This window comes from Candoia aspera, chromosome 2 (genome assembly GCF_035149785.1).
Source record: "Candoia aspera isolate rCanAsp1 chromosome 2, rCanAsp1.hap2, whole genome shotgun sequence".
In the NCBI taxonomy this organism is placed as follows: domain Eukaryota; kingdom Metazoa; phylum Chordata; class Lepidosauria; order Squamata; family Boidae; genus Candoia; species Candoia aspera.
In genome coordinates, this window is record NC_086154.1 from 185974309 (window position 1) to 185993148 (window position 18840).

Genomic DNA, 18840 nt, shown 5'->3' on the forward strand with positions numbered 1-18840 from the left:
ATTATGGTTTAGACTCACACAGTATATCATAGCAATAGACTGGATCCACACAAATGGTTCTAAGGAATGTTGTTTATTTCTGTTGGATTGTTCTTATTCCTCTCCCCAAGTTCTCAAAAACAACTCCTTGATCTGATTTACAGGCAAACTGGCAACCTTACTATCCACTTCATTTGGGCTACCTTGGCTAGTATTGCTGGGCGAAGTATGTAGTAATTCGTGCAGCTCAGTTTGGGCAACAGCGGGGGTGTTTAAGCAAAGCGTCATAAACACAAGCAGGGTAGTACCCCATCACAACACATTTCTGGAATGAAGCATCTTAAAGAAACCTTCCACAGCTCAGGGCATTAGTGAAGAGACGATTTCTGTTTGGCGGGCTGCTTCATTCACCCAGGAACTCGGCACCAGCTTGGGCTCCGAAATGGAGGTTGAGCTTGCAGAGGGATCCTGCTTTGCGGCAAACAAGAAAGCATAGCAACCCTTCTAATTCTGCAACATCCTTTAGAAACAAGGATTCTCTGTGGGGTAAATGGATATTGGTGATGTTGTCCTTTGCTCCCTTGGTGTTTGTAGAAATGCCTGTTTTACCCTATAGCAGAGGTCACTGAGGGAAGAGCCTCCATCAAACTCACACTGCCTTTTGCAGCTAACAGCAAGCAGAAAGTGAGAGTTGGTGATTTAGACCTGAAACGTGTTTTAAAAAAGGGGGGGGGCTCTTGTTCCTTTTCTGTCTGCCGCTAGTGATACAATCTCATGTCCAAAAAGGTTTTGCTGGAGGGAAGATACATTTGCACAGAGAGGTTCTGCAAACTTTTATTAATCAACAACTCAGTTACATGAATACTGCACAGATAGATCATGTAGAATGCATTCAAAGATACTGTTGTGGGGATTACAGAAGCACTGGGGGGCAAAAACTTTTTGGTGAGTAAAAGGTATAAGAACCAAAGGGGGAAAACTTTGCCACATTTGATTTTGCTGCTTGAAATTTTTCCTGTGGATTTACAAAGAAGCTCCCACCAGTCCCTTTTACTGAAAGCCTATGTAGCCACTCAACTACAACTCCCCTGATTCCCAGCCAGGATGATAGTCCAAAGCTGCTGCAACCTGTCAAGTTGGGAAAAGTGGTATAGAGTTTCCATCACGGTTGAAAGCCTATTATGAAAAAATCCCTTCCCCACCCAGTACTGCATATCTTCTAAGCATGTGGCTTTCAGGCGTTTCCATCTGAATGAGGATATGGCCAGAGCAGAAATAACCTGGGAATCTGGGCATGTGCTCTACTTCCAACATGGCTACCAACTTGCCTGATCTGTATTAGGATTGTATGTGGAAAGAATTTGACATGGTGATCAAACAGAAAATTTAGGAGCTCGGGGAAGCAAATCTGGAAGAATAGAAGGTTGACTCCGGATGTTCTTACTATGCTGACTAGGATGCCACAAAGACAGCTGGAGTGTTGCAGTAGTAAAGAGTGTTTGATTTGGACCAAGGAAAGCTCTTAAGTTGGAAAGCTGGGATGAGTTTGACCAGTTGCTTTCCATCTGCCTGGCTAACTAAACCAGAGGGCTATGAAGTAGAGGACACCATCCCAAACACTTTGGAATAAAGACATTAACTCAGCTGATAGCATTTGTTTTATATCAAACAGATCGCAAAGCTCAGGATTATGAGATGTCAGCAAGACGTAATGACATACACCTGATGCTTTTACTCTGGAAAAGACTAATCGCCACACACAATCCAGCTCTGTCAAGTCCATATCCCCGTAGATAGAGGGTTTACCACACCATACAGAAAGAGTCTACAGCCAGTCGATACAGACCTTTTATCTCATTACTGTGACAGTATGTTCACATGATATACACCCACATCCTACCTTCTATAATCATTTTTTCAATTACTTCAGGATTTTTACTGAATGCTTTGGGGATGGCTCCTGTTCAGTTGTTGCCTTTTCCAAGTTCTATAGAGTTTCCAAGTTCTATAGAGTCTCTGTCCTTGAAAAAATTATTGGGGCAACAAAATGGTCACTGAAAAGTGGGAGGGGATGAGCATGGAGGCATTGGCATTGGCTCTGAAGTTAGAGAAAAGTAATCAATCCTCCATGTGCAAGCAGTATCTATACCTTTTCTTATGAGGACAGCAAATGCCATGTTTGCACCAACTTTCAAAACAGGATGAAAGCTAGCAAAGAATTTATGGAGGGGACCAACTGGTGTGCTCAGGGCTCTTGTGGAGGGAACAAACAATGATTAAAAAAAAAAATCTTCATCTGCCCAGGAATGAAGACAACCAGTGTACAAGCAGCCAAACCTTGTTTCTGCACACAGAAATCTCTATCTTTCCAGACATTTAAAAGAAACACAGCAATAGTAAGCCTGTTAACAGCAGTGTCCCATGTAGTAAAAACACACATGGTTTTCTAATGCTTCCTAATTCTGTGCCTACAACAGCATATAGTTGTGTGGCCCCATGTTCCCACTTGAAGCATAGTGAATACTGTTATTAAGCCATGTATCTGCAAACATTACAGTAGTCATATTTTGAAGATATACCACAACTGAGGTGCCTCAGCTAAGGAATGGGTGCGCAGATATTCCCTCCCCTCTAGGCCCCTGGTATGCAAAGTTCTCCTTGAAAGGATGAGGGGTTCAGGCTTTTGAACAATTTTCAAATTTTGGATTTTAAAATGTAGCCATGTTAGTTTGAACACAGATTATCATCTCCAGTTGTACAGAGAAGAGGATGTTTTAGGACAGTGAGAAGAATGGTTAAGGTAGTTCCGATCCCACCCCAGGGATTCACACTGAGTACTTTAGGAGTTGCACAGCAATTTAACCATCTTTTAATCATCTGCATGAACTTGGAAGTGCACTTTCATAGAGATGATGTCATGCATTAGGCAGTCCTGACAGCGTAAGCCATAATAAATACAAAATGTGTGACTTCTTGCTCTCTATATGCTAATTATATATTCAGTTGGCAAGTAAGGCCAGAATAATTACAATCCTTATATATGTCTACATCGTAGAAAGTCTAGGTGGACCCAATGAGACTTACTTCTGAGTAGACGTGCATGGAATTGAACTCTTTATTGCACCCAAAAAGCTGCTCCCTATTTTGATTGATCAGTCACCTAATTAAAGCAATGACGTTAATATTTGTTTCTTCTCCCTGAGTGTTGAATCAGATTCCCACCTTACAGTGTCCCTTCTTCTGTGTTCTGTGAATTTAATAGCAGCTTGATACCTCATTTCTTACTGGGTTTTTCCATACTAGAAAAAACGTCCTCTACTAAATAGCCGTGGGTTAAGTTTTTAAATATTCAGGAGCAGGATGAGAACAGCAACCACAATAAAAATGGAAACGTTTGTGGAACTCCGTGATACAATCAAAGTTCAGTTTTCTAAGAATTGTGGATTTCAGTCTGTTAAGTTTGTAGGCTACAGCACTGCAAACAAATGTCCAACATTCAATAGAGCTGTGTATTCACTGATTCCCAAAGTGGTTATAAGAGATCTGCCCCTAAAACATAGTTACTGTACCTTCATTTGAAGCAACAGGCAATATCAAAGAGATGTTTCTACAACATCACTTAATGAATTGTGGATATGCACAGCTGTTGGGATCACATTATGGTTCACCATTCTTCCATTTCACTCGTTTTGGCTTCTCATTGTGGTTTGGCCACTACAGCAAACATCCAATGTTTTACAAATTGTCTCTAACCATGTATAGAACATGCCAATTAAACAGTCTATATTTCTCCCAGATGAGGAATTAAAGATAGATCCCCAATACAATTTCCCACTAGGTAGAAAATCTGTACCCCTCCAGATGCTGTTTGACTCCAACTCTCCTTAGCCTTATTTCAGATGGCGAGTCATCAGAAGTTATGGGAACAGTAAACCCATGATTTCTTGTAGTATAGATGTTATCACTCTTCCCTAAAGATTCAGGATGAAGTAGAAAGGAACAATTTTCAATAATCAGGACACTAGATATTTGGCATTTCTGGGGTGTGTCTGTGTTATAATTTGAATCAAAATGCACCCAGGAAACCTGAACAAAGTTCTTATCTAGGAATGTTCCAGATTATTTCCACTTATGTCATCTGGAGACATTCCGCATTTTAAAATTCAAAGGGAACCTCAATTTCTATGCAGGTTGGGGGGTCAAAACAAGAGTAATTGCATTTTAGTCCAGGAAGGGCAGATTTGTTTCTGGATTCAATTGCTGAAATTCCTTGAGATATATTTCATTTGCAGTTTTCATTAAAGCATCCACATTTAAAACTACTTCACAGTTGGTTACAGATTAATTTCAAATCTCTCCAGGATACTTGGGGTTATTCAAAACCACCAAAATAGAAGCCAAGCTACAAGTCATATTGTAAAACAGGAAAGAATAATCTCATCTATTGGACATTAGTGCAAGTAATGAATGAAATCAAGGTAGCTCATAAAATCAAGGAAGCTTTGATCAGAAAAATAATGTCTAAATAAGGAGAACAAGAAGGAACACAAGAAGGAAATGCAAGAAGATAGTGAAATATGGGGAAAAATTGAGCAGTGTTATTGCTAAAATTGATCAAGATCAAGAAAAGATTGTCTAACCAGGTGGATAATTCCTCCAGAAAATAGGCTCCTGACCAGTTCACACATGAGTAGAACCTGAGAAAATCTCCACCTTAAGAAACTGGGAGAGAAATTGAATTCTAAAGGGGGAAAACAATCCAGTTGTTCAGATTTCTATAACATTATTTCTTAACATCTTTCAATGAATCTTGGTAAAGAAAACTCTGGATGAATCTTGCTTTCTGTGGATATGAGGCAGCCAAGAAACTATACAAAAGAGGTCTTATACTGCAGTTGGAGATAAGTACATTCCAAAATAAATTATTAAATTCCACAAACCTTCACCACACCTAAACACTAAACCGACACTGTGCATCAGCACACACACACACACACATGCATGGAAACTGGAAATTGGGTAAGGAAATCATTGGACAAGAAAGATTTTCTGATATGTTAAAGGGAGATTCAGGAGGCTGTAGAACAGTTGACTCTACTTTTTGCTTCACTGAGGATGAGGAAGGGCAGATACCAATATCTGAACTAATTTTTTCAGGAAGACAATCTGAAACATTGAAGTACAAAATAGACATTACAGACTTCATCAATAAATTAAAAGTTAACATATTCTCTGGGTTAAGATAATGTACTACAGAACTTCTTAAAGGACTCATGAATTTATAGATTTATTGGATTCATATCCCACCTTTCCTCCAAGAGTTCAAGGCAGTGTACATAGCATACCCTCCTCTGTTTTTTAAAAATGTCCTACTAATTGAAGTGTCTCAGTTGTCCCTAAAATCAGTCAATATAATATCAAGTTTGGAAAAAATACCCAGATGGGAGCCAGGAAAGTAGAGGCTGTCCAGTTTAATGTCTGTACCTTGTACATTTGTAAAACATGGCTCAAGCTACTACAGGTAATCACGATTGAATTGTGAGCACCCTATTCCTGTTGTGCATCTTGGTGAACCCCAATAACTCCTTTCCTTCTTCAACAGACGCCATCATTGCCCTCATCTCCCAACCAGGCCCTTTGAGATGAATGAGAAGCCATGTCTCCTTTCTGAGTATACGGAAAAATACCCCCTTTATCCCAACATTCCACCTAGGGAATCCTGCAAACCCAAAGCGGAGTACGAGCAGCAGCCAGTGCCAATGGAAGGCCTTTCAACAACCAAGTAAGACAACAGAAATGGAAACAAAGGTAGGGCTACCAGATCTGGCCTGCAACCATCCAAATGACCATCAGATGGGGGCAAAGAGTTAGAGTTATCTGTATAATGGCTGTCATCTAGTGGTCATCTGAATTGCAGACCTAGTAGCCCTAAGAGAAGGGCTCCTAGAGACCAAAGATTGTAGGCTTGAATGTATAGTTTGTGTAGATGTGGGGGGAGAAGATAATGTTGTAATGCATCCTCCTTTTCTGGGATCTGGGGGAACAATATTAGGTTTCATTATCTGGGTGCTTCTGGATGAGGTCTTTAACCGTGTAATTGGGCAGATGCCTTCATGGAGAATGTGGAATGAATGCAGATATAATTGTCTCTCATTTGTAATCTGATAGTGTTTTCCTACTGCTTCTTTGCCAATAAGGAAGAAAAAGTAGAATGACTAAACAAATCCATTTAACTGGAGGTTGTCCATCTGAAAGTATCCCTCATGAAAGGGAAAACAGAGCTAGGGAATAGCCAAGCCCATCACCCTCCTTATGACTTTGTGATACATGTTGCTATTGCCTTAGCCACGCCTAGCCTTCCAAGCAATTCTCATGTTCTACATGCTGAGTAAATTTGGATGCCCAAAAATGGAGGCATGCAAAACAGGTCTATATGCTACCTTTGTACACCAGTGGCATAAAAAACTAAAAGCAGCATGCATGTGGCTTTTACTTGACTTGATAAAATGATAAAACATTACTTTCTCATGCACAGTGCTATTTTTGTAGTTTAGTGTCAACTCAGGCAACACATATTGAAATTCTCTCTCTCTATTGAGCTAAAGTATTTTATAAGAAAGTACTTTTATTCACTATTGCCATTAGGCCTGGAAGAAAAAAATCTGAAAAACCCCCCACAAACCCTGAAATCCTTAAATCGACCAAGAACCAAACAAGTCATGAACTAAATAAAGAGGCTGTTTAAAAAGTACTAAGTGCTATGCCAGCCTTTGTTGACTGCCAAGGTACAATAAAAGTTGTGTCATCACAATTAAAGCAAACTTTCTGCATTTTTGCCCTATTGTACGTTTTCTTAAAAGCTTCCTAAAACACAGGAAGTATCAGTTGGTACTGCTCAGTCTTCCCAGAACAGAGCGATTTCCCACTTTCATGTTACAAAAAGTTCTAAAACGTGTCAGTGAGAATATCTAAAAATATCTCCAAACCTCTGATAAGCAAAAAGAAAATGGACAGACAGAACTTTTTCAGCACAGATGTGCGGGTTTTATGTGAATTCAATGAGCAATATTCTGGTAGGTCTAGACTCAGTCATGATTAAAGCAGAGCCATTAAAATCTATGGGATGGCTTGGTAACTTAGTTTGTTTTCAGTAGGACTGCTTTAAGTTAAGCATGACTAAGTCTGGATCCAGTTTTATCTTTATAGTTCAAAATAGTCACTTAATGAGAGTTGTTGATGTTTACAGGAGAGATTACATCCCTCATGAAGTGTTCCGTATTAAACAGAAACCTCCTGATAAATACGTCAAGAAAGATGGAAGTATGGACCTACAGTCTACATATAGACAAGACTATAACCCACACACCATAGCTCGAGTGCCTCCTTGCTTGCCTCAGGAACAAAACTATTCTTCCGCTGAGAAGATGACCACAATTCCAACGTATAAAAGTAAGAGCCAAAAGAGTAATTTGAAGTATTTTAAGAGGCATTAGGCATTATTTTGCCCATTAATCCTCCAAATGGGAATACTGTAATTACCCCACTTTGCAAGTTGGCATATTTTTAAGCGGTGCTTATAAGTGACCTGATGCACCTTTTTTGCCCCTTAAACTTCTGTCCCCTTGAAATGTCTGGTATTTCTGATCTTGTCCCTTCTCAGGGACTCCAAGGAAGTGCAAATGCTAAAGGAAGACCCTCATACAGCCCAGATCTGCTGGTTGCCCTCCAACCCCTCTTTGATGTTTTTTGGCACACAACCTTTCTGGGTCATTGGCTATATGTAGGTGTTTTGGAAGATATGTGGGTGAAACAATGGGGAAATTGGTTATGTATGATCAAAGGAGAACTTGGTTTTGCCCAGATTCAAACACACACGTCTCTTAAATTCCATTCTCCTTTTTCATAAGTTGAGTTTCTTCCTCATCCTTTCTCCCCCACTTTATAAGTGCTACATTTAATTTTAACTGATTTAGAAATCACCAGCAGTAGCTGCAGATCATGTAAAAGTCTAGGAGGACAGAACATTGTGGATCCACCAGTGCAGGCTATGCTCTGTGTACCATAATGGAGGAAAGAGCTGTTGTGGATCATGGACATTTCCCAAATTGGCCAGAGTATGATACCATTGCTAGCAATGCAGTAAGAACTGTTCCCCGGGGGTAGTGTGTAAAGTCCCTACTGTGTTTTGTATTGTGGGTTGCTTTTGGGGGGGACATGGTTCTTTGTAGTCTGGGCTAAAATAGTATCAAACAGTATCTTAATAAATGAAATCTGTCATCTGTCATCTGGTATTAGCTACGTGTTCGCCTGCTCAATCTGCTAATGACATTTTCTACCCTCTCTCCTGCAGCCCCCTCCCCAAATGCTGCAGAGATTCCTCCAACTCTCTTGTTCAACTTGAGTGTTGTGGGAAAGGCAGCTGCAGGGAGAAGGGGAATTTGGTTTTCCTTCTGTTCTTTGTGCTGATAGAAAAATACTATTGGATGTTATGCAAGTGGACAATTCGCTGTTCTTCCATTGAATTAAAATCAGGTGCTTGAGGCCATTGCCTCTCTCTGCCTAATGGTAAGGCCAGCTCTGCTGCTAAAAAGATACTTTTCAGTGCTGAAGGCCACACTGTGAGAAGGCTTGTCCATGGTGGTGAAGATATAAATGGGCCCTTATTGGGAGTTTTGAAAGTGGTATGTCGACAATTAAAAAGGAAGAGAAATCCATTCTTGTAGGCCAATCATCGAAATGAAATGGGACCCGTTCCACTGATCTTAAGTCACAAGAAGGTTGCCTGCTAGTTGAGCATGTCCTCAGTGAGTATGGAGAAGAAAGAAGGATCATATCAATCCATTTTGCTTGTTCAGCAGAACTAGGAGTCTGCAAACCCTTCTTCGTGACAGCTTTGTCCAAACAACCGGATCCTGATGAGAGCGCACGGACGCAACACAGTTACTCTTCCCTTTTAATGACAAAAATGACAATAAGCAACTCCTGCTCTCCCTTGACTTGCATTGCATACATGTAACATCTGGGCATTCTTACCTATTATCTCAAATGTGTGGATTGACATTAATCTATTTCCCTATCAGTGGGCTTTAATAATATGATGTGAGCCATATGTAAGTCTCAGTCAAAGTTCTGTAATATCTAGAGCAGCCTTTAGCTGAGGATTTGAAGAGCTCTGATAAAATACAGCTTCACCACATTTGGTTGCAATTTGCAAGATTTTTCAAAATACTCTGCAAACGGAAATCTTCTTTGAATAATTGGTCTCATGATCTTATTCCATATTGTAGTGATTCATCCTTTAAAATCTGTAGCTCACCAGCTTTAAAGGCTATAACAAGCCAGTGATCTTTCATATCCAGGCAGTTAGATTGCCTATAAGGAGAACCAGATCTCCATTAAAATGCATTCATGGTGTGTACATATGTACAGTATGAGCCACTTCCTCCTAGGGGCAATTGCTCCTATGAACACATGTGCATCCACTGAAGTGAATGGGATCAAGTTTAGAAAGAGGGGACCACAAGGCCAACTCAGAGGGAACGGGATGAAGATGGAAGCTATCTGTGTACAAAATATCTGCCAGGTTGCACATGCAATGGTGCCACACCGCAGCCTCAGGTAGGAATACATTAGAAGATTGAAAAGAAGGTATATTATAGTGAACGTGCCAGAACTTTGCAGCATTATTCAGTGTATTGTTTTAGTTTACTCTGGCCACTCATTGAATGTTATAGATAGGAACGTAGTGCCAACAACTTTGCGTGTGATCGTTACTGACCTTCTTACTCAGAAATCCTAGATAAGGGAACACAATTGTAAAATTATTGGGTCATATATTATGAATTGATTGTTTCTGATCTGGAGTACCTGCTTCTAATTTGGTAAGTGTCTGCATTTCTTATGAATTGATACTTCCAGCTTTCCTTGTTCTCATGGCTTCTTTTTCAAGTGGATAAACTATGTCTGGTTTAAGACCAGGCATGGGAAACCTGAAGACTTCCAAGTGCAGTAAGACCATTTCTTACAGAATCCCTGACCAGCGGTCGTGGTGACTAGCAATGATGGGGAGTTGGAATCCAACAACATCTGGAAGACTACCATGTCCCCACCTGCTGTTCTGACTTTTTTCCAAAATGATCTGTCTTCTAATCAGTTTCCATGATATATCAAGCTGTCTTAGCTTTATCCTTTTTAGAATGCCTAGTTGTTGTTTTTCAGTTTTTATTATGAGTTGCAAGAATTCAGCTCCTTCCCCTGAGTTTATATATAATAGGGGTTTGGTAGTGCACTAAAGCACTTCTGAGCAGCAAGTTCATAGTAACATGCTCCATCCTTGCATAGAGGCCCTGTGGAAGTATCCATAAATAATCAAAGTACATATCCTCCCTTTATTTGCTGCTCGGTTTCTCCTTGATTCTTCCCTGTACACCTCTGTGGTTTCCTCCCCAAGTAATCCTAATCCTTTATTATGTGGAAGAGCTTTTAAATTTGAGATCTAGTTGGAAAGGCCTTGAAAACTCTTTGGTCATTCAGGCATCAGATTGCAAGGGATCTGTTTGAACCCTTAATGGCAATCCTGATGAAGTTTTTAACAAGCAGCTTTCACATTGTTGCCTGAGAAGTTTAACCAAATGGCTACATACACACACACAAAATTTAGACTTGAATCTTACCACCATCACCCCTTTGGGCTGCTGTGTGCCAAAATGGAATCGGGGTCATATGTCACACTAAGCCAGGATTTCAAATTATGTACAAAAGGAGAAAGGAATTTATCTGAAGTTTGCCCCCAATGCTCTCTCTCTCACACAGATGCACACACTCTGTTGTCATCCTCCTGCATAACCAGTAGACAAATCAACCAGGACACTGTTGTTCCTTTAGCTGATTCTTGATGTGTCCAAGAATACTAATTGAAGATAAATTTTCTGGTTTGCATGTAGTAACATGGCTAGAATCAGAGAGTGAGAAATGTAATTCTCCCTTTTCTCCTCTTGGACATGTGGGAGGACACTAAGGGAAGATCAGCTGGCCTACAAGCCAGAGTTCTTCTTCTTGATGGAGGTAGTGCTCAACTCCAGGTAGGTAAGCCTTTGGGTCCCAATGCTGTACACAGTCTCATGTGCCATGCCAAAGGCTGCGCTTAAAGAGCAGAGGCAGACAAGAAAAAAGTGGTGGTTGCCAAAAGTAAAAAATGAGCAAAGGTAGAGGATATGCATTTACAACTAAATAATAAATGTTGATGAATTTAAAATAATATTTAATAAATTTAGATAGGTTTCCACATCAATTTCTAATATTTTTTTTCTTATAATCAAAGTTTTGAACCAAAGTTTTGAACAAAAAATTTTTGTTCAACTTATTTGTGATTATGGGGGATTTGAAAAAAAGAAAAAGTTCCAATTTAAAAAATAAATACTGTAGATCAATTCCAAACTATTTCTGAAGTTTAGTTTTATGTGATGTGCATCTATAGGTTTTAAACACATGCTATTCTAAATCTTCTTTTGCCAGCTTCTTTTTCCTATCCCTAATATATAATTAGGCTGTACCCAAAATTTATTACAGCAATTTGGGACTGAACGTCTGGGCATATTTGTAAGAAATTGACAAGGCAGTTGTGGGGGCCACAATATAGCCACATAGCTTAATATTATGTGTAAAAAACTCTCAGTCAGAAGTTCTATTTTATACAATGTACAATTAACTCAAAACATGGATTGTTATGAGATATGGTGAGGATGATCAGCTACAGTGGTGACCAGTCCCACTGAACTGAAGGGAGCTTTCTTCTAAGCCAATATGGACAGGGCTACAAACTAGATATATGGAACTGGGGTGGTGTAGGGGGCAATCTGTGGCTCTCCAGATGTTTTCAAATGGAAATCTCTTACCACTCATTACCCTAAGGATATGGGGGAGGAACTTCCATCACCCCTGGAGAACCACACATTACCCAAACCTATATGGTGCTCTTTTCTTTCTTCTTTCCTGTCCCTTTTCCATAATGTCTTTAATCTCATTATGAGCCAAGTTATGTGTAACAGCATTATGCATTTCTTCACGTCATTCTTGTCTATGCTTTAGCTTCTTTAATTTCTTTTCCTTACCTCTGTCTTTTTATTCCCCTTGAAAGGTAGTTTGGAAACTTCCTAGGGTTAGGGATCTGTTTTCATATGTATATCTTTCTGTAAGGTATGTGTTTTCAATGTACTACAAAAATAAATAAAGCAAACAAATCTCATGAAAAGCTGCAAGACAATCTTCATAGGTTTGAGTTAGCATAATAAGACTGTCAAGAAGATTGCACTGGGTTCTTTTCTTTTCTTTTGCTTTTTGGTCGTGTGGGGCCAGAAAATCCAGCTCATATTGTTACTGCTACCTCTCTACAACCATACAAACACAGCATGGCTATAATGTAGCTAAGAGGACATTCTTCTCTATAAATTTCTACACATAGACCCTCTTTGAATTCTGTTGACATCAAGACTTCCAGGGGAGGTATGGTGAACTGAAGACAGCTCTTCAAAAGCAGAGCCAACAACCATGGCAAAGACCAAGGAACTGGTGAGCAGACCGGTTCCTTGGAATGTCTCTGGATAAGGAGAGGATGGGAGATCGCCCACATGTGCTCCACATGGCTGCTCCTTGCAAGGAGACTGCAGGACAGTGGTTTTCCATGGATTTGGGCACCAGGAGATGATGGGATTAGCCCTCTTGCTCACAACAACAGTGGAGCCTTTTAAAGGACACTAAGTTTGCAAACCTCACTTTCTAATCACTTTCAAAAATTGCTCATTAACTACTTCTCAGCTGTTAGAGATCTTCCAATCAACAAGTTTGAAAGCACCAGACGAATCTGCCTTCAATCCTGAATGAAAGAAAATGTTAATCATAAAGTTAAGAATTTAAACTTAAATAAACAGCAAAAATCTAAGTAAGATTTTGATCTTAGAAAGTTACAAATGGACTAAGTATCCAGATAAAATTGGAATATTGAAACTTTTACAATAAGATTTTGGAATTAATTATAAAGACCAAACAGCTTCTAATGGAAAATAGATTCTAAGCAATTTCATTATTTCAAAAACTGGACATTAGAGGGGACTAAAGTTTTTAGATAAAGATTTACAATCCTGTCAGTAATGATGTCTGCTTCTATGGATAGACTATGTCCAAAATATGCTATTGAAGAAATGACTGATGCAGAACAAATTTTATCTGACAAGATAGAAATGGTATCAAAAGTGGATTTAAAACTGACAGGCCAAGAGAATGACTTAGAAAAGGATGTTTCACTTGATCTACAAAGAAACTGGCTGAATTTAAAAGAGAAATACAAATGACAAACCAAAAGAGTGACCTGGATAATTTTTTCCTATTGGATTTACAAAAGAGGCTTGTTAAAGCCTTGAAGAAATCTGCGATGGGACAAAGAAGAAAAGAAGAGAAATCAAATTTTACACCAATATTTCAATGGACTAAAGATTAAGACTGTTAGAAGTAAAAGGAAGGAATATAAAGTTGGTTTATTTCATCAAAGTTAAAACAAGATATGTTGTTACTTATAAAGTAACCCTTTATGGACTTTCTGCTGACACCAGGACTGAAAAGATGATGTTTTAAGGATTAGTTCACAGATAAGAGATGGGGTATGGGATGAAGACATAAATGTTTGTAGCCACAGAAGGGTGAAGAGTCACTAAACGTGTTTATACTTGTTGTGATGAAGGTTGGAAGTCACTTCTTTATATATTTTTCTCTTTATTATATTCTTTTCTTTTTCTTCCTTCTTTTTCTTTTTTCTTGCACTTTTTACTCCTTCTTTCTATTCTTTTTTAAGTTTAGTTTGTATTAGATTTTATTACTATAATCAAAATTCTTAATAAAATATTATATATATATATAAATATTATATATATATATATATATAATTCATTTTATATATATATATATATATAATATGAATTCAATTGACATCAGAATCAAGAGAAATTTAAGATTTGGATCCCATCTTTGAAGCAACAAACAAGAACACAAGTTTCTGTGACTTTTTGGGCTTCTTTGCAGAAGTCTATGTTAACATTCAGTCCAACAAGTGTTTAAGGAGGAGAAGGAATGTCACCACCTTTAGAGGTTAGAAAGCCTGTAAGAACCTTGCCAGACATTCCCTTGGCTTCATGCAGGAGAAGACAGAGGAGGCTACTAGATCTGAGTGGCAAAAATCCACAAACTTTTCACCATTTGATAGTTGCCTGAGGTTTTGCAGCCCAGATCTGATAACCCTGAGGGGAGCAGGTTTCCACATGCTTGAAAGGGAACTGCTTTTGTAGTTAAGGCTTGCAATGAAAATAAGATGTTTGTGAACTAAATTTGGATCAGTGGCTTTGGGTGCAAAGTACATGTTCCAGATCCCTTGAATTGCCCTTAAAATGGATGCCACAATTAGAATGTCTCCAGGGCTAGCTTGTGCAGTCTTGCTGCCTTGTTATGAAGGTGCCATCTACTCTTCCAGATTCCACTTGCAGATGCTTGGTGGGACTGCACTCAATTCTTACTTCTACGCTGGCAATGGAATTTTTTGTGTGCCTCCGAGTCAGTGTTGACTCCTGGCAACTCCCTGAACAAGTCCCTGCAGTTTTCTAGGCAAGGCTTTTTCAGAAGTGGTTTGCCATTGCCTCCTTCCTAAGGCTGAGAGAGAGTGACTGGCCCAAGGTCACCCAGCTGGCTTTGTGCCTATGGCGGCACTAGAACTCAAGGTCTCCTGGTTTCTAGCCTGATGCCTTAACCACTACATCAAACTGGCTATCTGGCAATGAGATAATAGCATAATATTAATATTCCAAAATTAAAAATAACAAAACAATCTGTTTATAGTTGTCTGATTCCATATTCATCCCATTAATAATTCTTGTGACTCCATCTTTATTTGGTTTAGTGCTAAATAAGCATTTGCCATCATTCCAAAAGCAAAACAGCTGTTTTCATTTTTTTTCCTATGTTTGCTTGAATTCAGAAAATTACATTTCATCAGAACTGGGGCAGGAATGTGTGAAAGTAACAATATCCTCTTTAATCACATCTGCTTACATTTCAGGTGATTACTTGGCATGGAATCAGCCTAAAAGAGAGATGATTAAGCCAGATAACAGTTACCATCCATCAGAAAAAAAATTTGATTTCAGGACCACTCACCAGGATGAATACCTATACAAAGGGCCAATCACCACCAAGAACTATAAGCCTTTAAGGCCTCCTCAGATCTCAAAGACCCCCTTGGAGAACATGACTAATTATAAGTTGAATTATGTGGTTCACCCTATACCAAAACGTTTTGTCCATACACAAGAGCCATTCAAGAGCTGCGATGTCCCATTTGATGGTCTTACCACCCACAAGCTTTCTTACAAAGGGTTAGCAGGAGAGCCAGCAAAGTCCACGAAACCAGATTATATCAGGCCAGATCCCAGCGATTTTCTGGGTACAACTGAATTCAAGGAGAAGTACCTAGCATGGCCAGTATCTGCCCCCTTCAGCAGAAAGCCGGTGGTTTATACTCCTCCTAAAGAGAAGATGGACCTTCAGACATCAGCGCAGATTCACTATGGAAATCCTCATGGGCGCCCAGCAACATCATGTAAACCCTTGGCCCGGGTTCCTGAACACACAGAACCATTTGGCCACTGCTCTACTATGAAGGAACACTTCAAGGCTTGGCACTCTGAGAGACCCAAGCCCATTCTGCCTCGTACAGAGATCACCTTGCCAGCTGAGCCCATGGACCTGATCACCTCCTTCCAGACCCATTATGTTCCTCACCTGCTTCCTTCCACAAAGAACTTCCGGCCCCGCTTGCCAGTGGCCAGACCTCATGTGCCATTTGTTGGTGAAACCACCTATGCCACAAGTTACACAGCAAAGGAAGTACATATCTGTCCTGCCTCTTTCAAAGAGCCACCTGGTTACCATTTTGATAAGATTGATGAAGGTGGCCACAGGCGGTTCCGACCGGCAAGCATGATGCAACCCCGACGTGTGTCAAGCTCAAAGCTTGCTGACTATAGAGGTCACCCCAGCAGCCAGCTAAGTCAAACAGGTCTCCAAGATGTAGCGCTGAAGGCCTGAGGGTTGGTTAGCCTGCTTTGGAACAGACTGATGATTCTATTCTGTAATGAATGTGTTTAATATAATGCTCATTTCTTTGGGACTGACCCTCTCTCAGGGAACTGAAAAAATATTAACATTCTAGAAAAGCAAAATTGAGCATCTTTGGTTCCATCATTTAGCACTCTTTTTTTTTAAAGGGCAAATGGTCCAAACTTCAATGCTTAGGGCTACTAGGGATGGGATGGGGTGGGGTGGGGTGGGGAATCCAACATTAGATGCCTCCTCCCAGTTCCCTACCAACTTTTTCATGGGGGAAAGTCACTAAAGGTGGATGTGAAGGCAGGAATGGGTAGGCTGGCTGATTCTGAAGTTCTGTGGCCCCAAAAGCTGAGGAAATGTAAGCTAACTTGAGAAGAATTTATTGGGAGGGAAATTTTAAATGAAACTGGGATCTTCAAATTGATGGAGTGATATGTGAGCATCTCCTCGCTTTCCTTCCCACTCCACTGAGGGCTGACTGGAAAGACTTTTGAATTGTTTGGATGAGCTTTCTGGAAACTGCACTTCTAAAACATCCAGTGGTTATCAGACTGGGAGACTGCTGTAGGGTTTCTTACCCCACCCATCTTTTTTCTTTCAGCAAAAATAGTTAAGGATGCAACCGTGGCCTTTTTGGTGACTTCTCCCTCCTGTTGGAATACCCTGCTAAGCAAAAGTGGTCAGGGTAGCTCCCTTTGTTCTCCTGCAAAGAAGCAACAATATTTAAGGAATTGCTTCTTGCTGAGATAAAATCAAATGAAAATTTCTAAATAATGTCGAAGATCGATAATGGCTGCTGAGGTTGTGGAGATCTTGCTGGCTGTTTTATTCTTCTGAATTTCTAAATGGAATTTTAATTATGTTTTTCACTGTACTTCGATTAAATATCTATATTGGTTTTTTTGTTGTTAATCACTTTGTGCCTCTTTCAACGGCAGAAGATAAGGCCAATAACCAATAAATACACAAGGCCTGAATACACGGAGAATACCAAGAGGCCTCCTTGGCTGGGAACACTGTTGGCGCCCTTGCTGAAAACCGGATGGTCCAGCTCAGAAAGGAGGCTTGAAAAGTTCTCATATCCCAGTGGCACAAACTGAGTGCTCATAGTTACTAGAAGGCCTCTTTTAACTAGCAAATCTGCAATTGTCTTTTTTTTCTTGATTTTTTTTTTAAAAACCCTCCAGTTGAACGTTGTTAGTAGAAAACCAAAGCTAGCAACCCCATAAATGTTTCACTAATCAAAGTGGTTTAAATAAATATCTGGCAACCTCGCAGGATTTTTCCTTAAAACTAATAATGTGAGCTTAATAAATTGTTTAGGGGGTCGGAGGAAATGTCAGGCTTTGGGGGACGCCCAGCCCTGCTCACTCCTCAGGCGAAGCAGCACTGGAACCACTCCTTGCCTAACCAGAAATTACGCACGCGCCCTCGCCTAGCAATTAAACAGTCTGCAGTTCCGCTGCGCGCTTCGGCTCACCTGGCATTCCTGCGTCCTGACCGTGGGGTGGAGCCCGAGGCCAGCCACTGCACAATGGTTGTTAGATTATTATCTGATCAGCTATTCCACGCTGCCGGTAATGTTGGGCCCTTTGCAGGACAAGGGTTTAAATCAGCTTGAAGCTGCTTCCTTGAAAGCCAAGCCCGATTAAATACACCAGGGGTTATATTTGAGTTAAAAAAAACAAAACAGCTTGTCTTAGTTGCCTCTTCTATCAAACTGTAATGAAAGGGAGAGGAATGATTTAAGCTGAAAAAACTTGGTTTCTGCTAAGTTTGTAGGTATGATCTACTGTGCAAGCATTTACTTTCCAGCTTTTAAAGGACATGCATGTATTCCTTTGAGTTCAACGAGGATTTATGGAGAAGGTTGGCCACCTCATGGCTGCTAGCTTTTGAACTACAACTCCCATAAACCCTAGCCATCAGGACCATCAGGAATTCTGGTACTTGTGTCCAAGCCTGTGATTAGTTACCTCAAATTAAAGGATGGCTGAGGAAAGTTCTGTATGAGAACTTGTGGCTCTGAATGTTTGTCTCATTTGCCAAATGAATGCTGGCTGCCATGAACTGGTTTCTAATTATGTTGTTCTCAAGTATTTTTATTCTTTCCTGCAGGTTCTTGTTTCTCAGGATTTCTGATGTTTGCCTCTGAGAGAGCTACACCTGAACGGTGGGGTCAGAGGTGTCCCCGGAGGTTAAGAAAGTCAGATGGTGGCCACAACTCTGCCATCAAAACCCAGCTTTGAGCGTACATTTCATGGTTGTGGCCACCACCTTGACTGTTTTGACCCTCTTCAGGCGCCCCTAGGACAGCTGGATCAGAATGTCTAAAATGGTTCCCTATAATAACTGAAATTCATTAAGGTTTTTGCAGTCTCCTAATCAAAGTAGAAACAGAAAATCATGCCGAAGACTCTGGCAGGGATCTCCATGTGACCCCAGCCCTGTCCCATTATGGGGGAACCAAAGGCAGGAGGTCGCACTAACAAGCAGAAGTGTCAAAAAAGTCAAGATGTTGGACATCATGGTCTGATTAAAGCACCACCTCTTACACACATAAAAAACAGGCAGAGCTTTGACTGCAGTGTTGCAGCCTCCTCCTTGACTTTTTTGACTAGACTCTGAGGACACTTCTGTTAACAATCAAGAAAAAGCCCACAGAATCTCTCTGTAATCGGTTAGTCAGTAGATTTGATATACTGTAATTTGCAA

At 40.1% G+C, this 18840-nt stretch overlaps 1 protein-coding gene across 1 annotated transcript; it reads left to right on the forward strand.

The window, feature by feature from the left end:
* The first annotated feature begins 2056 nt into the window (after nt 1–2056).
* SAXO1 (stabilizer of axonemal microtubules 1) lies at nt 2057–16343 on the forward strand. Its single transcript, XM_063293092.1, has 4 exons — nt 2057–2082; nt 5582–5761; nt 7226–7428; nt 15077–16343. The coding sequence occupies exons 1-4, from the start codon at nt 2057–2059 to the stop codon at nt 16102–16104; spliced, it is 1437 nt and encodes a 478-aa protein (XP_063149162.1). The 3' UTR covers nt 16105–16343.
* Nucleotides 16344–18840: the final 2497 nt, after the last annotated feature.

Excerpts from the sequence above, each read along its gene's own strand:
- SAXO1 (XM_063293092.1), top strand. The coding sequence starts at position 2,057 with ATGGAGGCATTGGCATTGGCTCTGAA. Across the intron at positions 5,762-7,225 it reads GAAGGCCTTTCAACAACCAA|GAGAGATTACATCCCTCATG; the intron begins GTAAGACAACAG and ends TGATGTTTACAG. Across the intron at positions 7,429-15,076 it reads CACAATTCCAACGTATAAAA|GTGATTACTTGGCATGGAAT; the intron begins GTAAGAGCCAAA and ends CTTACATTTCAG.